The sequence below is a fragment of the Anabrus simplex genome, chromosome 12 (genome assembly GCF_040414725.1).
Source record: "Anabrus simplex isolate iqAnaSimp1 chromosome 12, ASM4041472v1, whole genome shotgun sequence".
Classification (NCBI taxonomy): Eukaryota; Metazoa; Arthropoda; class Insecta; order Orthoptera; family Tettigoniidae; genus Anabrus; species Anabrus simplex.
Genome location: NC_090276.1, coordinates 62110693 through 62137790, shown reverse-complemented (window position 1 = coordinate 62137790; position 27098 = coordinate 62110693). Strand labels below are relative to the sequence as shown.

Sequence of the window (27098 nt, the reverse complement as noted above, 5' to 3'; positions counted from 1 at the left end):
TGAAACGAGAATAATAATAATAATAATAATAATAATAATAATAATAATAATAATAATAATAATAATAATAATAATAATAATAATAATAATCATAATAATAATCTATATAAATAAAATCGTAACGACCGTGTGTCTGTACATTGACTATTTTGGCGAAATTTTTATTCATTTTTCCGTTTCAGGTGTAATAATGACCATATGCATATTTTTTCGTTCTGGTTTTAAAAAATATTAACTTTGAGAATGCTTTCTGAATGAAATCTGGCGAAACATAAAAATTAAATTACTCAGAAAAAAGATCACGAAGTTCTTACGGTAACAATTTAGATTGTAGATGACCTTTATTTAAGGGTCTTAAAGTTTTGACCGGCGCTGTAATGGTTCTGTAAAATGTGAATTACATTTTCAAATAGTTACTCCAATTATATCATAATTATCCATACAATATTATTCTACTTTATACACAGTGTTTAAGTACTCACGTACCAGTATATGAACGCAATGAGTACAGATTATTCCGACCAGCACAGTGCCCACTAGTCCAAAGGCAAGTCCGGCGTTCTTGAAGGCGTTTGGCATGGCCAAAATCCCAGAACCCAGACTGCATTTCAGAATATGAGCCAAGGCACCAAAACTCCTGAAACGAGAAGATTAACACCATTTTACACATTAATTTTATGCTTTGGTAGGCTCCGTGTCCGAGGCGTACAGTGGTTTAGGCGTAAGTCTACAGCGAAATTTCCATGTGCGCGAAGGTACAGATGGATAAGTTTTGATAACAACTTCGCTGGGTCCAAGTCTGCTAAGTGGGGAATTCTAACTCCTTTTTGTGTAAACGAGATGTTCCTACTCGATTCTACATCCCATGCAAATGTTGACAACCCCCTGTGGGGGGGGGGACGCAGACAAAGAATACACCCTCGGTATCCCCTGCCTGTCGTAAGAGGCGACTACAAGGGGCGACCAAGGCATGTTTGTCTTGCAACCATGAAACTACTTGTGATTAGTACCACCACGCGGAGAACATCATGGGTCGCTTTCACTTGTGTGTAGTACCACTATATTGGGTACCAAATAGGTTTGTGATTAGTAGCACACAGGAGCACCGTGCGGTCGGCTTTTGCAGTACCTGTGATTAGTACCACCATATGAGCGGGATTATGGGATGATAGCTACCATGGTTCTGCCTTGCCTATGATCAGTACCCACTATATGAAGAACACCACGGGATAGGGGAAGGTCCCTGTGGTTAGTACTCTTATGTGCTGAACACCATAGGGTTGCGTTGCGTGTAAATGGCGCCGCAATGTGAGAAAAACCATAAGTCTGTAGTATATGTCGAATTTCATAACCTGTGAGTAGTACCATAATGTGTGGAATACCGCGAGTCTCTGCTACTTTTGCTTAGTACCGCAACAGATACCATGGTTCTACTTTTCTAGCGATAAGTACCGTTATGCGGGGCCGATAACTTGGATTTTGGACCACCTTTAGATTGCAAGAATCATCGATTCATTGTTATGCTATAGCAGCAGTCCCTTGGTCAGTAATCATATTGTTTTCCGTCAGTTTCTGTGAATGTAAGGCATTGCGGGTCGCATCCACTGATTGTTTTAAATTCATCTCCATCCATTCATTCTTCGTCCTCACGTTTTTAATTCTGGTCAGTGGAGAATTTTGGACGTTTAATTTGTCATTCCATTTCGTCTCATTTCGTACCATTAGGGGGCGATGACCTCGATGTTAGGCCCCTTTAAACAGCAAGCATCATCATCATCATCATCATCATCATCATCATCATCATCATCATCATCAAATGTTGACATTTTATAAACAGCAATCTTCGTGCATCCGTCTTGGAAATCAGTCCAGTATATAATGAGTGATAGTGAGATAGAAATGATGACGAAGTAAATGGTACAATCTGATAACCACCTCTGGTGTTGAACGGATATCGATACAGGGCACACAGAACAAGGGAGGGACTTACTTTTTGGCTCTTCGTACGCCAGATGAAGTTCCACTGTTCTGGAGCGTTTAAAACCACCAAAAATCTCCATCTCATCGGTGGAAGCTACAGGGAACATACTTGTGTTCCGAATATTTCAAATATCGAAACAAGGAAAAAGATGGAGGTATGCAGAAAGCGTGCGAGGGGTGACGTAGTTCCTGTTCACCTGGTATTTCGTTAGGAGTTTCAGGTTCGTATTTGTGGTCCACCAGTCATTTGTATTCTATGAAGATAAACAACCCGTCTAACACTTACAGTCCACAAGGTCGATATTGCTGCGTGTTTCTTACCAGTACGTCAGTAACGTAAAACGAGGCAGACTTGCACAGGAAAAAGGACTGCATGCTATCTTCGCGCCAATATACAACGACCATTCCACAAACATGCTGTTTACAACTGACGCTTAGAAAGCTAAATAATAGAATCTCACACGGTCCGCAGCGTCCTTGGGAAATACTGCTTCTGGTTTTTTCTCGTCTTTTCTTATTTGAACCCGGAAAGCGGAGTACGCCTTAACCACGGTCCGTCGCTTTCGTGTGAAGTTATGTCCACTTTAACCACGCACCCCTTTGGTACAGGATGGTACTTCGTACCCAGTGGCGTGTACAGAGGGCTATCAAGGCTATCGGTGAAGCCCAAACCTCAATTGAGAAGGATGGAAGTCTAAAGCACATTATAATGTAAGCATCTGACACATTGTTCCATTTTCAAAACTTGAAAGCAGTGAGAAAAACGTCGTACGTATTTCTGAGAGATAAGCATCGGAGACTGATATCGCAGCCCAGACTCTCGTCCCTCTACCCTCTACTCACCCATAGCGGCTTGCTGCCGTACATCGGATAGGAGCGGGGACCGGGAGGTTTAGCTGTGCTAGGCTTCGGTCCGTCAGATCACCACTACTAACTATCAACCATGCGTTACTCATGGTATATACTTCCTCATCTCATATTTCTGACTTAATCTTATAGATAACAGAGTGCTGGTATTTCATTCCTGTTTCCTTCTACATCCCTGTAGGAAGACACTGCAGGGCTGCTGTTATAGGAGCGATATAGTTTTATTTTTATAGGTACAACTGCTAAAATGAAATGCAATCTTTCATGTTCTCTTTTGTTGGTTGGAATCGAACCCGTGGTCATGGGTCAGACACCACCACTGATCTCCCGAGGAAGCTAATAAACCAGTAAACGGTGGGTACGACCGCTGAAAAATTCAACATTTTATTTAATAATGATAGTAATGGTGCATGGCATCTCTGTAGGCTTGGTAGTGTCCTAATGAGGATAAAATGAATGGCGAAGACGTCATAAACACCCAGTCCCCAAGCCAGGGGAATTAACAGTATGAGGGGATTGATTCTGAAAATTGATCCGGGGCAATCGGACCAAAGGCAAGCATTCTATCCATTTAGCCACAAAGCCGGACTTTAATTTGCTAAACCTTCGGCTACCATCTCCACTGATCAGGTGTTGAGTATTGGCAGGAGCAGAGGGCAGGGCAGTAGCTTGTGAAGCAGATTTCACAACACAACAGGCTTCTTCGTTGGCTATTGGCTGCAGCTCAAAACGCTGAATGCTTGACGTTTAGTAAACCAACCATCAAAAGGGGGTAACTTAAGTCTACTGGTAGCCCACGTCTTGATCCCACCATAAGCCAATGATCAATCAATCAAACCAATTGTTCAATCTCCTGGGTGGGTGCAAGTAGAATAACGCCCACGATATCCTGCCTCTCAATCAATCAATCAATCAATCAATCAATCAATCAATCAATCAATCAATCAATCAATCAATCAATCAATCAATCAATCAATCAATCAATCAATCAATCAATCAATCAATCAATCAATCAATCAATCAATCAATCAATCAATCAATCAATCAATCAATCAATCACCACTGATTTGCATTTAGGGTAGTCGTCCAGGTGGCACATTCCCTAGTCTTTTCTTCAATAATTGCAAAGAATTTGGAAATATATTGAACTTCTCCCTTGATAAATTATTCCAATCCCTAACTCCTCTTCCTATAAACGAATATTTGCCCCAATTTCCCCTCGAATTCCAACTTTAACTTCATACTTCTTTCCTACTTTTAAAACACCACTCAAGCTACTTATGTCACTCCACGCGAACTCACCACTGACAGTTCGAAACATACCACATAGTCGAGCATCTCGTCTCCTTACTCGCAAGTCTTCCCAGCCCAAAGTTTGTAACATTTTCGTAACACTACACCTTTGTCGGAAAACACCCAGAACATATCGTGCTGCTTTCCTTTGAATTATTTCCAGTTCTCGTATCAAGTAGTCCTGGTGAGGATCCCATACACTGGGGTCTTACAAGAGACTTATATGCCCTCTCCTTTGCATCCTTACTACACCCCCTAAATACCCTCATAACCGTGTGGAGAAATGTGTAACCTTTCTTGACAACCTCCTTAATTATGATTTCCGCAATATACCTTGTCCTGCACTGTTCCTTAGGATCCAGTCAAACAATCAGCAGTAACAACGTAAATATTACGGGGAATTACCCCCAGAAGACCAGAGATGAATGCTAGTCCAGATGTGATGCTCGCCATGCCAGTTATTTCTCGTCTACAAGACGTAAAGTTTATGGGAGAGCTTTAATATACTTTAAATTGCCTTGTGGGTGGGGGCAGTAGAATAACACCCACGCTATCTCCTGCCTGTCGTAAGAGGCGACTAAAAGGGGTTCCATGGACTCTTAGCTTGGGAGCATAGGTTGGCGACCACGGGGTCTTTAGCTGAGCCCTGGCATTGCTTGTTCCAGGCTCCTCACTTTCATCTGTCCTACCCGACCTCAGTTGATCAACTCTTGTTCATTTCAGACCCCGACAGTATTAGGTCACGAGGCCTAGGGAATCTTTCATTTTCATGCGCGTAGTGGACTTTATCTTTCTTTTGCCGATACCTTAATTTTTCTAATTGTCGGATCCCCTCTACTCCCCCTCCCTGATTAGTGTTATCGGAGGATGACTGCCCAGTTGTACGTCCTCTTAAAACAATATTCAGCACCACCACCAGCGCTGTGACAACAATGGGGCGGCACCACATTCTCTATGCGGTCCGTCCTAATGTTATAAGTGGTCACTGTAATAATATCCTAATTTGAAGGGGGTATGCGAAGTAGCTCCTTTAGGAAGAGCTTTCGCATTACTGGCCATCCGCATGGTCGTTTGCAAGACTACTTTTTATTTATTTATTCTCTCTCGACCGCGCGTCAAAATTTCTTTTCTATTATATTATCTTCTGCATTTTCTACCTTGAAAGCCTTGTAGGCGGCCATGGACCGGGGGTGACAGTGGCTCTTGAGCGGCAGTGGTCTAGCGCCGGGGATGTCTTGGTACGACCGCGACAGAGTAACCAGTGCCGAAAGGAGATATGGGATTGCCTGGTGGGTTTAGGGAGGTTTCTCATAACTTCTCCTTTACGGAGGGGTGGAAGTAGCTGGCAGAAGACTAGCCTTTGCACCTCAAGTTATTCTGTACTCTTGTACTAGGCTATGTTCCTGCGTTAGTACTCGCTTGTCGGTCATTTGTCCAAACAGGTAGGTCACCACGGGCTGTGAGGCGGGGCGGAGCCTCACGGCACCCCCCCCCCCCAAAGACACATACTAACACAGCTCTATTCTCTTTATCTCACCTAGACCGAGCTCGATAGCTGCAGTCGTTTAAGTGCGGCTAGTATCCAGTGTTCGGGAGATAGTAGGTTCGAACCCCACTGTCGGCAGCCGTGAAAATGGTTTTCCGTGGTTTCCCATTTTCACACCAGGCAAATGCTGGAGCTGTACCTTAATTTTCCTTCGCACTCCTAGCCCTTTCCCGCCCCATCGTCGCCATAAGACCTATCTGTGTCGGTGCGACGTGAAACAACTACCAAAAAAAAAAAAAAAACTTTCTCGCATAGGAAAAGGCAAACCTTGTCGAGCTGGGCTGAGCGACGACCGTCCGACCAGGCCTCTAGTGATTTCCATCTCCTCGGATCGCTGATGAAGCACGAGGATGAACGTAATGACGTGGCTTCAGAAACTGGAAGCAGATTTCTGTCTTAACCAACATCGATGTCTTGATGTAGAGGAACAAGTGCTTAGATAAGAATAGTGAGTATGTTGAATAGCAATGTGTACTACAATGTATCCTTTTATCTGCCTGTAAAATAAAGTTTCTCCGTGCAAGATCTTGTTTCCTTATTTTTTTAAGTTTTCAAACTCTAAATTTTTTAAATCTCGTTTTGCCTTTAAATGTTCCTCCTTTAGTCACCCTCTTGTAGTATGGGATTAACCTCTGTATCTTTGGGCCGTAAGCCCACTTAACTTTTTAGTAATTTCTATAGAAATTTCTATAGGAGTGGTGGAGTTTCGCCTCCTTGCCTTTTGTTAATGGCCGGTTATGTGGAACCTTTTCTCTTTTGCTCTTAAGGTCATGTAGTACAGATAATTATGCCCCTATTTATCTTGTATTATCCATAAGGCAACTATTCTTCGTTGAAGCTCAAAACGCTTAACAGGCTTCTAATTCACTAAACCAACCATCGAAAAGGGGTAACCTAAGTTTAGTGGTAGCCAACGTCTTGGACTCAGCATCTGCCACTGGTCGTACCGGAAAAATATTAATACCGCTATGCCATACTGTCTCCTGAAATATTCTCAGTATACTTGTTCAAAAGATTTAGTTGAAATTCACCGACGGAATGGCGAAATGGAAAATAAAATAAACCAAAATAGAATGTAGACGCAAGAAACCAGAAGGCATAGGCCTACTCCAATGAGTGGAGTTAAGCCTCGACTACAGCTCTGCTCCTGCGAATACTTACGATGTAGGATGTTCCAGATTACGTTCTTCGAAAGGGTTGTAAGCAACACTTCCCTTTTCTTTGTTCACTCCGTCAGCCAGCTGTGCCCTGGAACAAAGGAATTGCCATGCTCTATTAAGGGGAGTTACAGAACACACAGAGACACACACAAATGGCATTAATAGAGTTCTATTCCAGAAAGTAAACGAAGAATTTCCTGGTTACATTGGTGTATTACTTCTTAATGAAGATTCCAGACGCAGGTAAATTGTGCAAGAACTGTATAAAAACCAGAAAGGAGTTCCACAGGGATGTAATTTGTCACCATTGTTGTTCATCTTATATACTGAGGAAGGCATCGATAAATGTAAAGGAGGATATGGAAGGGATAAAGATCAATGATGTGGAAATTAAACTGTCTTAGTTTGCTAATGACATACCTGTCATTGAGGGGAACGAAGAGAAACTGCAGAAAGTGTTAGCAAGAACGAACAACACCTCGAGAGAGACCCATAACATGATTTTTTTTTTTTAAGACTGAAATTATGGTCGCAACCGCCAACATATTGCAGGCGACATTAGACTCAGACAAGTAAATAATTTAACCTACTTAGGAAGTAAAATCACTTCAGAAGGCAAACGTTCAGCCGACATAAAGAGCAGAATTGCACAGACAAAAGCAGCCTATTACAAGATAAAGGGTCTAAATGTGGAGACCAAAAAGGGATGTATTAAGTGTTCTGTGTGGTGCATGCGATAAGATACGCCTGGAGGCATTTGGGATATGGCGCTGGAGAAGGATGGAAAACATTGACAGCAAGGCTCACAAATGAAGGAATTCTTAGAAGAAGGTGAGGAAAGAACTCTACTTGCAACAGTAAGGAAAAGAAAATACAATTCATTGGCCAACTCTACAGGAACAATAGTTTTGTGGTTAACGTAATGGCAGGGATGAATAATGTCGGTAGGAACACGACTAGTACGTCTGAATGTTGTGAAATGTTATGAAAGGTGCTATTCATAGGGTTCTGCAATAGTACTTAAGTCTTGTAGGCCTATATCTCATTATAGTATCATTGGATATTGCGGTTTTCCTATAACTGCATAACCTTTGGTGGTGATATTAAAGGATCCAACCAGCCTGTGAATTGAATAACTTTGTTGGTTTTACGTCCCACTAAATAGTTATATGGTTTTCGGAGACGCCGAGATTCCGAAATTTTGTCCCTTGGGAGTTCTTTTACATGTCAATAAACACGTGTTCAGCGCCTTCAAATACCACCAAACTGAGCAGGAGACGCCGAGGTGCTGGAATTTTGTGTTCTGGGTGTGTTTGAGCTCCTTCAAATGCCACCGGCCTGAGCTTGTATGGGCTCAGAAAGCCAGAGCTCATCCGTCTGGTCCTCTCACCTCATTGGTTGTATTTGCTGATACGGATTGTAATTAAGATTTAGTTCTGTTATATATAAAATCAAGTCAAAATACTTGATTTGCAAATGAAGCGTCTACCTCGGTGGCAAATGATACACAAAAATACATTGTTCTCAAGCACTAAATTTTAAATTTAAAAAGAAAAGGAGGCATTTTCCAAAAAAAAATACAGTATTACGCAATTTATACTAACAATTTTTCTATTAAACATAACTCATCCTATATTACAGTATTTACAAAATTCTACTCATAATATCTTCTGTACTTACACACATAATCAATTCATATATAATATGTGCAATCATTTCTAAAAATACTATACAACTGCTATAAGATTTAAATTTACATTGCTTTTTTTAAAACTAATTTTGGTACGTAACGCGCATAACAACATACTGCGTCTTAACCAGAGCCCCTTTTGCCACCGCATTTCAGAGTTCCTGAAGGGCCTTCACAGCTACAGTAGCGGTCCCAGGGCCCATTCTCCGTAGACAAGGGGATGGAATTAATTTATTCACAAAAAATATTTATTCTTTATAACTAGAGAATGCAGAACTACAGTAAATAAATAATACGTGATGCAAACAAACTTACGTGGATGAAAAGTTAAGTGATGACTGTGACTTCGTGTTCTCTGCATTTTTCTCCATTTTCTCTCCCATCTGAAATAGAAATAAAGTGGCAGTATTTCAGTAAAATCATCAAGAGATCTGAAAAATAAAGTGGGCGACGGTTTTAATAATCTCCAAATAAGGTTGCTTTTTGCTGCAATCTATGATATACCGGGCGAGTTGGCCGTGCGGTTAGGAGTGCGCAGCTGTAGCTTGCATCCGGGAGATAGTGGGTTCGAACCCCACTGTCGGCACCCATGAAAATGGTTTTCCGTCATTTCCCATTTTCATATTAGCAACTAGCAAAAAAAAAAATCTATGACATAAAGGCCCTTTTTAAAGGTTACCTCTTATGCAACGTCGCGGAAATCTTTTGTTGTGCTCATCGATTCTTCCACACACACTTCTCGGTCTATCGTTGACGATTTTAGCACCTTACACCAAGAAATCGGATATCCATTTTTTTTTCTCGTTGAATTTCTTGTCTACAGTTACCACTACTGTTCTCCCTTTTGTCGTAGATTTATATTTTATACCCCTGTCCGGCTCCATGGCTAAATGGTTAGCGTGCTGGCCTTTGGTCACAGGGGTCCCGGGTTCGATTCCCGGCAGGGTCGGGAATTTTAACCATAATTGGTTAATTTCGCTGACACGGGGGCTGGGTGTATGTGCCGTCTTCATAATCATTTCATCCTCATCACGACACGCAGATCACCTACGGGCGTCAACTCGAAAGACTTGCATCTGGCGAGCCAAACTTGTCCTCGGACACTCCCGGCAATAAAAGCCCTACGTCATTTCATTTCATTTCATTTCATTTCATTTCATTTCATTTCATTTCATTTCATTTCATTTCATTTCATATCCCTAATCCTCGGTAAATGTTCTGTACAACAGTAAAAAAAAATCGCAAAGACGGTTTCAAGACAGATCCCTGGGTGTAGACGTTCGAGCATAAAATTGTCCATAATATTCATAATAAATTTCGGGAAATTGGAAGTAGCAGGTGTACGAAACCCGGCCCCGTGGTGTAGGGGTAGCGTGCCTGCCTCTCACCCGGAGGCCCCGGGTTCGATTCCCAGCCAGGTCAGGGATTTTTACCTGGACCTGAGGGCTGGTTCGAGGTCCACTCAGCCTACGTGATTAGAATTAAGGAGCTATCTGACGGTGAGATAGCGGCCCCGGTCTAGAAAGCCAAGAATAACGGCCGAGAGGATTCGTCGTGCTGACCACACGACACCTCGTAATCTGCAGGCCTTCGGGCTGAGCAGTGGTCGCTTGGTAGGCCAAGGCCCTTCAAGGGCTGTAGTGCCATGTGGTTTGGTTTGGTTTGGTTTGGTTTTAGGTGTACGAAACAAACAAAGCAGCGTAGGGTTCTAACCCATATCGGTGGGGTTGAACTCGGACTTATGCGGCTTCCGGAGTGCCATTATTCATTTCGACGCTAATGTTGATCGTTTTCGATCATTTTTACATTTCACCCTCTCCCCATCCCTATCTCTAAGGGTGCTTTGGAGTGTCTTTACCCCTATAGTATTTTTTTAGGTAGTAAGACATATGTGTACCAAGTTTGGTTGAAATTGATCCACGCTTTCTAGAACTATGTTTGAACATACATACATACATACATACATACATACATACATACATACATACATACATACAATCATACAGAAAAAGCCCTCTTAACCGAAGTAAAAGGGACAGAGCCATTTCGGTTAAGAAATATTTTCGGACAAACAGTAGGAACTATTTATTTATTTCATACTATCGGACATTTTATTTTGAACTATCTGCTCGCAATGCTTGCGAGTAGGTGCTGTACCACTTGTGACGACAAATAATGAGTGGGTAAAAAGTTAACGTATACGGGGTACTGGAATATTGGGGTAGGGATAAGAATATTGTGTTGCTTGCTCGATTTTAAGTACCGTTCTCACAAATTATTAATTTAATTTTCGCCGTCATTTCGGTTAAGCCGGGTTTCGGTTTAGCGAAGTTCGGTTAAGCGGGGTTTTACTGTACATACATACATTCATTTTTATATAGAGATTCTAAATAATTAAGTTATAAAATATTATTTAAACAGTAACTTTCGAGCTTAATCTGTTCATAGTTAATACTTTGGAATAGTGAAAGTTCCTCGACAAGATTATGTAAAGTCGGATAAGAAAATATTGTAAATATAAAGAACAATTAATTCACATGTTTTTGTCTTTATGGTACATTATTTGGAAGACACGCGGTATGCTTTCTTCAACTCTTTATGCATAGATTCCACGCAAAAGAGAAGTATTTTGTTTCACGAACTCCATAACATGTTTAAGAATATGAAAGCAGAATGTCCGTATTTTGATATAAATATGTTTTATGGCTGGAGGTCTTCCGAAAACTTGTGTTACGTGGCGCGACAAAACGTGTGACGAAAATGTAACCATAGCAACCGTGCAGGTAGTGATGTAAGGGATTGTTACCTAGCAACCATGCAGGTAGTGATGTAAGGGATTGTTACCTAGCAACCATGCAGGTAGTGATGTAAAAGATTGTTACCTAGCAACCATGCAGGTAGTGATGTAAGGGATTGTTACCTAGCAACCGTGCAGGTAGTGATGTAAGGGATTGTTACCTAGCAACCGTGCAGGTAGTGATGTAAGGGATTGTTACCTAGCAACCGTGCAGGTAGTGATGTAAGGGATTGTTACCTAGCAACCATGCAGGTAGTGATGTAAGGGATTGTTACCTAGCAACCGTGAAGGTAGTGATGTAAGGGATTGTTACCTAGCAACCGTGCAGGTAGTGATGTAAGGGATTGTTACCTAGCAACCGTGCAGGTAGTGATGTAAGGGATTGTTACCTAGCAACCACGCAGGTAGTGATGTAAGGAATTGTTACGTAGCAACCATGCAGGTAGTGATGTAAGGGATTGTTGCCTAGCAACCGTGCTGGTAGTGATGTAAGGGATTGTTACCTAGCAACCATGCACGTAGTGACGTAAGGGATTGTTACCTAGCAACCATGCAGGTAGTGATGTAAGGGATTGTTACCCAGGAACCGTGCAGGTAGTGATGTAAGGGATTGTTGCCTAGCAACCGTGCTGGTAGTGATGTAAGGGATTGTTACCTAGCAACAATGCAGGTAGTGATGTAAGGGATTGTTACCTAGCAACCATGCAGGTAGTGATGTAAGGGATTGTTACCTAGCAACCGTGCAGGTAGTGATGTAAGGGATTGTTACCTAGCAACCGTGCAGGTAGTGATGTAAGGGATTGTTACCTAGCAACCGTGCAGGTAGTGATGTAAGGGATTGTTACCTAGCAACCACGCAGGTAGTGATGTAAGGAATTGTTACGTAGCAACCATGCAGGTAGTGATGTAAGGGATTGTTGCCTAGCAACCGTGCTGGTAGTGATGTAAGGGATTGTTACCTAGCAACCATGCACGTAGTGACGTAAGGGATTGTTACCTAGCAACCATGCAGGTAGTGATGTAAGGGATTGTTACCCAGGAACCGTGCAGGTAGTGATGTAAGGGATTGTTGCCTAGCAACCGTGCTGGTAGTGATGTAAGGGATTGTTACCTAGCAACAATGCAGGTAGTGATGTAAGGGATTGTTACCTAGAAACCGTGCTGGTGGTGATGTAAGGGACTGTTACCTAGCAACCATGCAGGTAGTGATGTAAGGGATTGTTACCTAGCAACCATGCAGGTAGTGATGTAAGGGATTGTTACCTAGCAACCATGCAAGTAGTGATGTAAGGGATTGTTACCTAGCAACCATGCAGGTAGTGATGTAAGGGATTGTTACCTAGCAACCGCGCTGGTGGTCATCTGAAATTAGCAGCCGTTGATGGATGGCCATGAACGGGGGACATATTTATGATAATTTGATTTTCGCAAACGGAAACGTTTTCTTTTTGCTTTTGTTGAAAACATTTCTTAGCAGACAAAGTAGGGACCCCCAAACTACGGAAAACGTAAAATTAAGCAATTTCCTTAATTGTGGCGAATATTGAAGAGTCAAATGGCAGGAAAGGTAGTTCTATCAAACTTTTTAAAAAAATCGAAAATTATTTCCGGAAGAACAGCCTAAAATGGCTTGTTTCTTCACTCGTTTCCTTTTGATTCAAATCCTAGCCAAATAAACTTATTTACATAATTATTTCTGGAATGTATTCCTTGGTTCAATACCCTCAGGCGTTTTTTGATTTTTTTTTAAAATGTCCACACCGAATGTAATTATAAGGGCTTAAGTGAAACAGTGGTAGAAAAAGGCAAACTGCTAATCTAATCAACCGGATAACGATGATTAAGAAGAGGATTGTAATTTTTAGGAATAATTAAATATATTATCATGCTTTATTATATTTTATTTAGCTAAAATTCGTAGCTCATATTCCTAGGATGTTTTCAACATTTGAGATGCTTGCCTGATTTTTTCTTTTTTTTTTATTGTTTCTTTCTTAAGGATCTGGAGCAAGTGCCGCAACGTTTAGCATGCCCCGTAGAAATAGTTAATGCTTTATCAAGAGCCTATTCCTTTAATTGGCTCCGTATGTTTGCGCACGTAGCGGTAATGTTGACTTCAACATTCGGTTGCTCTCGGAAATCAGCGAAGAGGTTTAGTTGGCATGGAACTATGAGAAGCAACGAGGAGAGACCTTGAACATAACCCACGTCAAATAGTAGAGACACTTCCGGATTTAGCCTTATTAAAATGGGAGACAATTCGCAAGGGGCGCTCCTAGTGGCGTGACCTGGAAATTCGCGCTAAATTCAAATATCAGTGGAAATGTATGTACGGAAATGGATAAATAAATTACGGCTTAGACTAGGTATTCCTCAAGGCAGTATTTTTAGACTTTATGTGTGCGTGGTGTTTTTAAAAATAGGAAAGATCACAATATGAAGATGAAGGTGGAATCCATGGACACAAATTGGGGAAAATATCATATATAGGAAGAGGAGTTAGGGACTGGAATAATTTACCAAGGGAGTTGTTCAAAAAATTCCAAATTATTTGCAATTATTTAAGAAAAGATTGGGTAAACAGCAGATAGGGAATCTGTCACCTGGGAGACTGCTCTAGATGCAGATCAGTGATGACTGATTGATGATAGATTGTAGTTCGCCTAACACGTTCTTGAACCAGTTACTCCAACGACTAAAACATGAGACAAAACTGGCTACACTTCATATTCTCTCTCGTTCATTTTTCATTGTTTTGGTAAATTCTTCAAGCTGCGAGTGCCTTAAAAGGAAAGTCACGTTGCTAATCAAGCAAGTAACTAAATTTGAAGACGTTAATTTTCAAAGGGTTGAATCTCGAGGTTCATTTATTGAGAACCTATACATTATGTTATCGTAATCTTAAGTGAAATCTGAACTTCTGTTTCTAGGTTTGCTGTCTATAGAATTAGTTACTCTGTGACGCATAATCCATTGAAAGACTTTGATTTTTCTTTTTGTAATCTTGTATGACGAGATTATTTTATCTCTGAAAACAAAGACCAGTCTTATGATACGTCATGATTTATTTGCCTGACACTCTGATTGTGATAGCGAATCACGTCAAGAGAGATAACATACAGCAGGTGGCCTTGCTTCATTGACCTGAGGAGCATCATACAACCTTCCAGGTGAGACAATAGTAGGTCATGGTGTAATGATATCAACATGTGCAATGGAAATATACCTGAGACTATTGCATAATCATCATCTCACCCCCTGTGGGTGGGGGACGCAGACGAAGAATACACCCACGGTATCCCCTGCATGTCGTAGGGGGCGACCAGGGGTGTGATCGAATTAGAATCATGAGACCACTTGTAATTTGTACCATCACGCGGGGAACACCATGGGTCGCCTTTACTTGCGAGTAGTACCACTATGTTAGGTACAACATAGGTTTGTGATCAGTAGCAACAGAGCGTGAATCAGGATGGGATTTACAGTACCCCTGATTAATACCACTACGTGCGGAACACCACGGGCTTACGTTGCCTGTGATTAGTACCACTATACGAGCGACACCGTGGGCCTGCGTTGCCTGTGACTGGTACCTACTATGTGCGGAACGCCGTAGGTTTGCGTTGCCTATAAGTGGCGCCATTATGTGAGAAACACCATAGGTCTTCGTTATATGCGCGTATTACATTACCTGTGAGTAGTACCATAATGATTACCTGTGAGTAGTACCATAATGTGTGGAATACCGTGAGTCTACGTTACTTTTGATTAGTACCACAATGTGACAAATACCATGGTTGTACTTTACTAGCGATAAGTACCATAATGAGAGGCCGCTGACCTGGATTTTGGACCCCTTTAGACAACAAGGATCGTCGATTCAGGATTGTGCTTTAGAAGCAGCCCCTTGGTGAGTATATACTATTGTTTTACGATCGTTTCTGGGAAAGTGGGACATTGCGGATCGGATCCACCCATTCATTCTTCGTCATCACGTTTTGAAATTCTGGTCAATGGATGGTTTTGGACTTTTAAATTGTCATTACATTTCGTACTATTAGGGGCCGATGACCTAGATGTTACGCCCCTTTAAACAACAAGCATCATCATCTCCTCAGCCCAAAGGTCGGTGGGCAATATAGAAGTAGTGTGTTCGCTGCCTTGTTTCAGCTAGTTATATGATTCCTTGAGAAAGTCGTCCTTGTCTGATGATATCAAGGAATGCTGTTCTAGGTCGTTCTGTAGGTATTCTGCCTTCAGCACGTCCTTCTAGTAGCCTGGTGCTTCATTTGGAGTGTCTTTATCAGATGGCCGATAAATGTTTTCCTCTCCTCAATGCCGTCAGAGAGACCTTAGAAAGCGCGTGTCTTCATACCTTATCCTCTCCGACCCAAGGTATTCGTAACATACAATACGTCACCAGCATCATATCTCCAATCCTCTTACCAGGGAAGTTATCCCCTGCCTGCCGTAAGAGACGATTAAAGGAGCGACCAAGGGATGATGAAATTAGAACCACGAGACCATGGGTCGGCGTTACGTGCGATTAATACCACCATCTGAAGATAATCCATGATGTAATATTTTTGGGTTGATGCCATGTAATAACTATATAAGCACACTCAACGCGTGTTTCGAAAGGTACCTTGCCTTTCTTCATCAGAAGAAAACAGAAACACGACGCATCAATGGTTGCTAAGAGAAAGCAACTAAGAACTTAAAATGGTGCCCTAAGATGTAATAGGGTCGTCATTTTAGCCCCATGCTAGAGACAATGAATGGCAGCAGTGAAGCATCACTCTCTGATCATCTAATGATTCACCGAGGATGTAGCCTGTATCACGGTTGAAATCATCTGATTGTTTACGTATTTCAACCGCCTCCCTGATGATTCTGGGGCTATATTGTTTCCTACGAGCAAGAACATCCACTCCATATAATACATGACATCATGACCACGTACTAAATTATGATCAGCAACAACTGATTTTTTTTTTTCAGGGTGGTTGAGTCTGACACATCTATTATGTTCCTTATTGCGAGTACCTGAGTCTGATACATCTATTATGTTCCTTATTGCGAGTACCTGAGTCTGATACATATATTATGTTCCTTATTGCGAGTACATCTGCCTAACATAAACCTTGTCACAAGTAGAGGGAACTCTGTAGATGCCCGGTTGTTGCAATTTAGGCGAACTGTGCGTAGTATTGAAGTTCCGAATGCAGTTCGTATATTGTACCTATGTAAGATTTTAGCAATACTATCCATCGTGTTTCGTATGTAAGGTAGGTAAGCAGTTCCTCTTACATCTTTTTATTTCTCAACAGACTTTCGACTATGAATCGGTTTCAGAATTGTAGACATCAAAGCTTTGCTGTAACAGTTGCTCTCAAAGGTGGTTCTCAAGTTGTTAATATTTCCTCTTGTAGAGCAGACACTTCATAAATCCTCCTAGCCCTGGTAGTTAGAGTTGTAAGGATACCATGTTTCTGGGCAGGGTGATGGTGAGAATCTGCATGGAGGTACCTTTCGAAACGCGCGTTGGAGTGTCTTTATATAGTTTATTACATGACATGACCCTAAAAATATTACATAATGAATAATCTTCTTACATCTTTAGTCACGAATAAATCACGTTTAACTTTCCTCAAGTTATGTAATCTTTGTTTAATTACCTGACTTGCATTTCCCCCGTGGATGCTGATCGTGTTATCTGTTATTATTTAGCGAGAGATCAGTGGCCCTTATTGTTCTTCATGAGTACTCGGAAGCTAGTATTGTTGTCGTTAAGAGATAAGAAGAAGCAATCACGGAAGTCGAACAAACGATTGAGCGTAATACCTAAGTTCAGGATATTTCCTAAAGTTACTATTTGCACGTAAATTATCTGACACTGTTCGGTTATTGAACTTGGATCTTGAAAATTCAATTCTTGGCTCATTTAAGGTATGAACAGTTTACGCAAGATCGGCGAACATCTCTTGTTAGTGTACTACCAACCTGGCAGAATATATGTGGTAATACTTGAAGTGGTCCACCTGAATAAGTTTTGTTTCCCTATGCTTACATTCAATCCTCTTCGTTTTCTTCCCTACTCTGGCATCATTTTAGCCTTGGCGATGAAGTATAGGGTGACCCAAAAGTTCGTTAACATTTGACAAGGTAATACTTCGCGGAATATTGGAGGTAGAGAGGTAATAACTGACACACATTATTGACATGACATCGGGCTTTAATGACACCAAAATAAAATGCCCAACAGATGGCGCTGGACAGCAGCACGACAGGTATAAATGGCCACACATGCTTGACATGGCATGGTGTTTTATTGACTCCAACAACGAGTGCACAAACAGGTCAGTTGATGCCGCATGAGATTCGTGTACGGTATAAAACGAGCTGTCCTGAGAGAGGGCGTCAGATGCGCCTGCAATCGTGGCATGTTGTCGTTACCAGAAAAGGCACTGTTAGTGAATACTAACGGACTTTTGGGTCAAACTATATTTGCGTATAATTCTTACTGCACTTCTTTTTAAGATCCAAGATGATGATGATGGTGATGATAGTGATAATTATTAATGAGGATATTGTAATAGTAGTGCCTCCGTGGCTCAGGCGGCAGCGCGTCGGCCTCTCACCGCTGGGTTCCGTGGTTCAAATCCTGGTCACTCCATGTGAGATTTGTGCTGGACAAAGCGGAGGCGGGACAGGTTTTCCTCCGGGTACTCCGGTTTTCCCTGTCATCTTTCATTTCAGCAGCACTCTCCAATATCATTTCATTTCATCTGTCATTCATCAATCATTGCCCCAGAGGAGTGTGATAGGCTTCGGCAGCCGGCAGAATTCCTATCCTCGCCGCTAGATGGGGCTTCATTCGATTCCATTCCTGACCCGGTCAAATTACTGGGAACAGGCTGTGGAGTTTTTTCTTCTTCATATTGTAACAGTAGCTGAAAACTAACAAACTGTTACGAGTTCTATCTGAAAGTCTCAAACAATTTTATGAATACAAATGTTAGTTTCCACGGACTTTGTCATCAAGAATTTTAATGAACAATTCACATCAATTTTATTGAATATATGACTTGAAATTTTAACAAAGTTTGCAAATATTTTATTTTAAATATCCTTGTGTATAAAAGTGTATTTTAATTTGTCCTGTCCGACTCGTTGAACGGTCAGCGTACTGGCCTTCGGTTCAGAGGGTCCCGGGTTCGATTCCCGGCCGGGTCGGGGATTTTAACCTTAATTGGTTAATTCCATTGGCACGGGGGCTGGGTGTATGTGTTGTCTTCATCATCATTTCATCTCATCACGACACGCAGGTCGCCTACGGGTGTCAAGTAGAAAGACCTGCACCTGGCGAGCCGAACCCGTCCTGGGATATCCCGGCACTAAAAGCCATACGACATTTCATTTAATTTAATTTGTCCTACCGATCTATTAATGTAATTTTTGTATCTGATATACTGTGTGATTTATTCTAGCTGATGATGCCCCTTAGGGGAAGAAACATGTAGCCTACTATATTTAATAAAATATGCATTGAATAAGCGGACCGCTTAAATATAATACTTAAGTTATTCTTAAATATTCGCTACTTGACTCTCAAACAATGCAAATTAAAAGTGAATAAGAAGAAGACGAAAGGGTGTACGAAATAAGAATAGCAACATCAAGCCCAGAATAAAGATTGATGGAATCAAAATAAACAGTTCTCTTATCTCGGAAGTAGGATCATAGAAGACAACAGATGCTTCGTGGATGTGAAGAGTGGAATAGCGATGGCAAAAACATGCAAAACGTATTCTAACTAGTAAAGATATCAAGGAAAAATTTTGCAAAATCGCCGGGCCGAGTGGCTCAGACGGTTAACTTGGCAGGTTCGATCCTGGCTCAGTCCGGTGGTATTTGAAGGTGCTCAAATACGTCAGCCTCGTGTCGGTAGATTTATTGGCACGTAAAAGAACCACTGCGGGACAATATTCTGGCACCTCGGCGTCTCCGAAAACCTTCAAAAGTAGTTAATGGGACGTAAAAACAATAACATTAGATCAGTTGTTTAGTACGCTACATTTCCACCCAGCTGAATCCTTCCCTGCCACTTTATACCTCTCAGTAAATGATCCACGGGAGTGAAAGCCGGGTGGACTCAGAATATCGTATTCATAAGTTCGAAGTAACAGTCATGAAGGTCTTATGGCGACGATGGGATAGGAAAGGCCTAGGAGTTGGAAGGAAGCGGCCGTGGCCTTAATTAAGGTACAGCCCCAGCATTCGCCTGGTGTGAAAATGGGAAACCACGGAAAACCATCTTCAGGGCTGCCGATAGTGGGATTCGAACCTACTATCTCCCGGATGCAAGCTCACAGCCACGCGCCTCTACGCGCACGGCCAACTCGCCAGTATGATCGCTGGTACAAACAGGCGGGAACAATGACAGGAGGGTACTCTGAATGAGGAATGAAAGGCTAAATTGGGAATGAACTCGGTGGATGAAACCGGCTTCGGTGGTGGGGTTACGTGAGGTGAATGGAGGAGGGTAGGTTACCTAGGAGATTAATGGACTCTGTTAGGGAGGGTAATAGACGTATAGGGAGACCAAGACGACAATGGTTAGACTCAGTTTCTAACGATTTAAAGATAAAAGGCATAGAACTAAATGAGGCCACAGCAATAGTTGCAAATAGAGGATTGTTTAGTAAACTCACAGAGACTTGCAGACTGAACGACCCCCTGTGGGTGGGGGACGCAGACGAAGAATACACCCACGGTATCCCCTGCCTGTCGTAAGAGGCGACTAAAAGGGGCGACCAAGGGATGATTGTATTAGAACTATGAAACTACTTGTGATTAGTACCACCACGCGGGGAACACCAAGCGACCCGCTTTTACTTGCGCGTAGTACCACTATGTTAGTTACAAAATAGGTTTGTGATTCATAGCAACAGAGTGCGCTGCCGGCTTTTACAGTGCCTGTGATTAGTGCCCACTATATGAGGAACACCACGGAATAGTGCGAGTCCCTGTGGTTAGTACACGTATGTGATGAACACTATAGGTTGGCGTTGCCTATAAATGACGCCGCAATGTGAGAAACACCATAGGTCTGTATTACATGTGCGAATTACATTACCTGTGAGCAGTACCATAATGTATGGAATACCGCGAGTCTACGCTACTTTGGATTAGTACCGCAACATGACAAATACCGTGGTTCTACTTTCCTAGCGATAAGTACAATTATGAAGGGCCGATGACTTGGATTTTGGACTCCTTTCGACTACAAGCATCATCGATTCAGTATTATGCTATAGAAGCAGTCCCTTGGTCAGTAATACTATTGTTTTGTGTCAGCTTCTGTGCACGTGAGACACTGCGGGTCGGATCCACTGATTGTTTTAAATTCATACCCATCCATTCATTCTTCGCCCTCAGGTTTTGAATTCTGGTCAGTGGAGGATTTTGGACTTTTAATTTGCCATTACATTTCGTACCATTAGCGGACGATGACCTAGATGTTAGGCCCCTTTAAACAACAAACTTCATCATCAGCAGCAGCAGACTGAATGCTGAAGGGCTTACCAGGCTATAATGAAGATGTATGTATGATGTAAATGATCTATGGACAGCCTTGTCTAAACTACTTAGCGAACATAAAACTATAGGAAATATAGTGGACTATGGTGCACTTAACACGCTCTGTATGGTCACTCTTTTAAATCATACTGTGGACTGCTTGTGTATTGAAGGATTATTGTCTTATGATAACATATCAAGGCTAATGTGCTCTAGGGATGACTTGCGTATACAGACCAGGAAAACCCCAAATCTCTATTGTCTTCAATCTTTTGTCGTGCGATTTTGATTGATCAAAGATTAGTTATGAAATTCTTATCAGTAAAAATCAGTGACTTGTAAACGAAGACACTTTAATACACTATATGAATGTGATTGAATAGAGATTTCAGAATTATAACCTAGTATTGGATGATAATATTAAGGAAAGGTCAACCTTCATTACCGCCCGTGATAAAGCATTAATCTTGATAGCAGAGTAGTCAACTCATAAGAGTTTGAAATAATTGTATTCGTTACTAGCAGTACCTGCAGCTCCGCCCGCATTGCAGTTGAACACTGTTGGTATTTTGACTGTCTTGGCTTGTACTACAGTGAATTGTATTTCAGTCTTATATTCTGTATTTTGCTCGTTCTACGGAAACATGTGGTCAAAGAGAAGAGTTTGCTCCAGCTAGTTACATCGATAAATCAAGAAAATAGTGCCTCTTTACCGAGGAGAAAGCAGACTGGAAGAAAGAAAAACCCAATAAATGAAACTGCCGGATAAGAGAAAATGCCAAGGTGAAACTGAAGAGAATGAAGTAGGAACTTCGAAAATGTTTTTCATGAAGAGACGCTTGAACACATTGTAAGGGAAACTGTTCGATATCTTGTAAATAAAAGAATGTCCCAGATGTACTCTCAGCTCTCACGAACTAAGGAGTTTCGTAGAGTTTCTTATTGTTAATGGATGCCACAAATTACATTCAGAAAGGGAGTATTGGTTTTTTAGGTATAGACATCGTCAAGAAAGCCATGCCAAGAAATAAATATCTGAAGTTGACGAGACTAATATTCATTTACATACGCATACATCAAAAGTTTTCATTCCCCATCCTGAAGGGGCGGAGCGGGCTACCTAGAGGGTTACGCCCTCTCTCTGGCCAAGAGATGTAGGCGGGTTATAATTCATTTTTGCAACAATGATCGTCAGTAAAAACAGGAGGGACGAGGGCTTTAAGGTACAGCCTCTAATCGAGATGATGGATGCAGCTTTTCAACAGTTCGGAGTGTTTGAAGAATGTCTAGTGGTGGATGAAATTGTACTGAAATACTACGGACACAATAACCAGAAACAGTTCATCAAAGGCAAGCCTATTCAATTCGGGTACAAGTTATGGGTCGTATGTGTGTCTTGTTTACCGTTTCAATTTCAATCGATGTTATGGAAAGAATTATACCGAGGGTGAAAGACAGTGTATGTAACTAGGAGCTTGTGTTATTCTGGGCACGATAGACTGTGTGGACAATCCTAAGAGACACATAGTGTTCTTTGGCAACTTTTACGCTGATTCATCTCTGATCCCTAGGATATAGAGCAAAAGGCACTGTATGGGAAAAATGGAACAGGTGACTGTCCTTTGAAAATGAGTAAGAAGTAAAGAAAAACCCTATAACCTATTGTGAAAATTGCAATGTGACCCTCTGCATATAAAGTTTTGATGTGTACCACAAGAGCAGAGCCTCCGTGGTTCAGGTGGCAGCGCGCCGGTCTCTCACCGCTGGATATCGTGGTTCAAATCCCGGTCACTCCATGTAAGATTTGTGCTGATCAAAGCGGAGGCGGGACAGGTTTTTCTCCGCGTACTCCGGTTTTCCCTGTCATCTTTCATTCCAGCAACACTCTCCATTAACATTTAATCTCATCTGTCAGCCATTTATCATTGCCCCAGAGGAGTGTGACAGGCTTCGGCAGCCGGCACATTTTCTAGCCTTGCCCCTAGATGGGGGCTTCAATCATTCCATTCCTGACCCAGTCGAATGACTGGAAACAGGCTGTCGATTTGAATTTTGATGTGTGCCGCAAGAAGTTAGAGTTGATGTGCAATGACTGCTGTTGTATAAGACAATAGAGCTTGGAGACTTGATATCTGAAGTCTTTTAACAAATATCCATATAAGTTTAGAAACAAGAAAGGCTTTTGTGAAATCCTCTGGTTGTTGTTGTTTGAGTCATCAGTCCATAGACTGGTTTGATGCAGCTCTCCATGCAACCCTATCCTGTGCTAACCTTTTCATTTCTACGTAACTATTGCATCCTACATCTGCTTTAATCTGCTTGTCATATTCATACCTTGGTCTACCCCTACCGTTCTTACCACCTACACTTCCTTCAAAAACCAACTGAACAAGTCCTGGGTGTCTTAAGATGTGTCCTATCATTCTATCTCTTCTTCTCGTCAAATTTAGCCAAATCGATCTCCTCTCACCAATTCGATTCAGTATCTCTTCATTCGTGATTCGATCTATCCATCTCACCTTCAGCATTCTTCTGTAACACCACATTTCAAAAGCTTCTATTCTTTTTCTTTCTGAGCTAGTTATCGTCCATGTTTCACTTCCATACAATGCCACGCTCCACACGAAAGTCTTCAAAAACATCTTTTTAATTCCTATATCAATGTTTGAAGTGAGAAAATTTCTTTTCTTAAGAAAGCTCTTCTTTGCTTGTGCTAGTCTGCATTTTATGTCCTCCTTACTTCTGCCATCGTTAGTTATTTACTACCCAAGTAACAATATTCATCTACTTCCTGTAAGACTTAATTTCCTAATCTAATATTTCCTGCATCACCTTGTGACTTCCCCTCTCGGAGAACCATCATCAAATGAGAAATGCAACCATTCAAGCGAAGGGCGCCAATCTTTAAGTTGAGGACTTAAAGATAAAAATTTATAATCAAGCTTGGACGGACTCTTATCACAGGGGTGGGGTGATAGTGCACTAATCATTACGCAGGAGAATTAAACATCAAAAGGCTAATTAAGGCAGATTGATTAAAGTGAACTAGAAAAATACGATTTATTATATTTAATATAAATGACGACGGTTTAACGAAGACTGAATTTAAAATAGAAAATGAATTTAATAAAAAATTGAATGACTCTACTTCGCGAAAACTTGCAATATCTTTAACTCGCTTGCTCACCATTTAGTCTTGTTCTGCTGGTCCTTGGGAAGCTTCCATCCTTGTAGCGGGAACATCATCGGTCGTCTTTGAGATCTCTTCATCTGCAGCTAAGTACCATTCCTGCCTTGCAAATTGCACCCACCACTAATTGGAAGATGACTTCAAAACTAACACTCCCTATTATGCTTTATCCCGTATATTGGAGATAAGCCCTAAGTCGTAGTTAGAAGAACCACCTTGGGTTATTTGGAGAGGATACTCAATTAAGAATCCTTCCAACTTTACTGAAAATGTTCTCTGAAGTTTCATTTCTATCTAGATTAATACTACCTATTGACTTAGACTGGTTCAAACCGGTCTTGTAGCCGAGCTGTACGTACTTCCTGATGAGAGTGGCTATACATCCCTCATTCAGAATTTCTAAGTACCACGTCGTGGTAAATGAAGTAATTACTGTAGAATACTAATGCAGAATCAAACGAAGAAGATTAAGTAGCAGGTCACGTAGAAGATCCAAGTTCCAAGATATAAGTAGAAGAGATTCCAAGAGCTCCAGCACGCCCTTTTATAACCTTCACTGGCGCTCATTACAGGTCGCTACACGTGGTCCAATCAGATGACATGTCTCTCCCCACTCCAGATATTAGAGTTGACGGGTCTTAACTCTGATATTAACTGTTCTTCTATTGGTCCATTCTCTCAGTATCCATGGCAATATGACGCTCCTTTCAAAATATAGTCGGTGAACAGTTTGAATAATTCTGGTCGAAATACGGTAGCTTACGTTACGACGCGTGAACACGTGCTCGCTTTCCCAGAACTTGGTGTCTAAATTTGTCCTTTCTCCCTCCTCGGTGATGTGGCAAGATAGCGGAAATCTACTGCAAGTTAATTTTAAACAAATGTCGCAAGAATCTAAGTGAATATTAGGATATTCAGCCCTCGTTTACAAGTCGTAGTTACAAAGTAATGAAATGATAGTGAGCAAATGATTAAACATGAATTATAATACAATTACATACTAAAATAAATATCATGACGTTAAATTCCTGAATTAATTACACATAATAAAATTAACATAATTACACTGTAACGTCTGGAACGTTACATACGCCCCCATGAGTTCTTAACAAATATCACATGAGTTGAGAACTCACACACTTACTCCCATATTGACTTGAAATACCTCTATTACCTGCCCATAACGAGCGACATTATTTTCATACAATTAATTATATCTCACTCTTTCCATCATATCTCTCTTAGACTGCTTACTATTGCAACTGTCTGTTATTTCAGTTCATCTTGAGGTTTAGATGCTAAATTATGCCCAACATGAGCAACTTTTCACTTTTGTAAAAAAAACAAGATTATCCTAGAAAATATAACATAATATATATACAATTCAGATTACAGACTCTGCCGAGTGTCTATTTGTCCTTTTACTCCCCACATCTCTCCGACATTCTTTGCTAGATGGCAGTAACACGTTCTCTTCCAATCTTTTACATTAGAAACATGTAAAACAAATGATACAAACAATTTACACTTTTATCACTCTTTCGAATGTTTCAACTTTATCTTGAAGCAGGATGCAATACACTTCACTCGAATACACACGTGATTTAAGCTCACGGTAAAATTATTGCAAGTTAGAAATGCACATACGGGAAAATTAATTATTTGCCGTCGTCAGCTTTAATTAGCCTTCTGTAACATCTCAGAAAACAAATATATAAAATTTCATGGCCTCACATACGTAAAACAGATGATCCATCGTCAATGAACAAGCGTAAATCTACCGTCACATAAACACCTCCCTTGTTTACAAACACAACTAGGAAATACCACCACAATAGAGACGTAAACTCATCCCGCTCGAAGTCTGACATAACAAGTAGCAACTTCCCCGAGTTACTGACCTATATCTCACAATCCGGTTCAGCCACCTCACACGACAGGTATCTCCGTAAACTACTAATGTTATATGAACCATTCATTACGCTCTCGCCATCCGCTAACTTGTAAGCACAGGGTCCTAGTTTACGATGTACTTTATAAGGGCCTTGATATAACAGAAAAAATTTCTTAGTTACCTTATCCTCACTATTTGACAACATGGGAACTCTCACCAAAACCATATCACCTACCTCAAAGTTATCCAGTACCTTACGTTTCTGTTGCCTTTTACGTTTATCTCCAGATTTAATTAGGTTCTCCCGTGCCAGTCGGACGTAAAATTCAGCATTACGAGGCGGTTCCTCAGGCAAACCTAACACTCTCACTACGCTCTCGCATTCAATACACAAACGTATTGATCCATCAGACTTAGGCACGACAATTAAGGGATTAACATATTGACTGTTTGATAATTCAATCACATCGTCTGCTAACATAGCTTGAATTTGATCCTCTACGGCTTTAGCATATTTGTGTGGTATTGGATACCGCAGTCCGCTGAATGGAGTCTTATCCAGCACAGAAAAAGAATGTTCATACAGATGGGTAACACCAGGTTTCTCGGAGAAAATCTCCACGTGTTCACATAACACTTCATATAACTTGTCCTTCTGGATTTCATTTAACTCATTTCTACTTACGGCTTCTTTCAAGCCACATATCTTATCCTCATTAATCCACAACTGACACAACTTCAGGCCCTCACTAGCCTCTTCATTTACTTTAGAAACCTCTCTCATTCTCCACACTGTACTAACTTCCGTTTTCCTCTGAATTTCCTCCTCAAACTTGACTTTGATATCCTCATTATTCCACCTCAAATTTAGCATAAGATCATTGTAATTTAACTGAGCCAATTTTAACGTTAACCAGTCAGATCCCAAGATAAGATCAAATATCAAATGCGGAATTACCAAACATATCTGAACGCTAATAGAATTATTAATGCAGATCGGGACAGCTACTTGTTTACAAATTTGCTTAGACTTCTTTCCAACAGCCGTAATGATGAAAGTAGTCTTAACAGGCATTTCCTCCAACTGAATACCCTGTTT

General features: G+C 41.1%; 1 protein-coding gene across 2 annotated transcripts in view; it reads right to left on the bottom strand.

Annotated features, from left to right (window-relative positions):
• LOC136884465 (proton-coupled amino acid transporter-like protein pathetic) overlaps positions 1 to 27098 on the bottom strand; it is a 95140-nt gene that overhangs the window by 46657 nt on the left and 21385 nt on the right. For both annotated transcript variants that reach the window (XM_067156655.2, XM_068229883.1), the window contains exons 2-4: positions 8852 to 8919; positions 6848 to 6934; positions 487 to 637 (exon numbers count right to left, since the gene is read on the bottom strand). In XM_067156655.2, coding sequence (XP_067012756.1) covers positions 487 to 637; positions 6848 to 6934; positions 8852 to 8919 — 306 coding nt within the window. The remainder of the gene's footprint in view (positions 1 to 486; positions 638 to 6847; positions 6935 to 8851; positions 8920 to 27098) is intronic.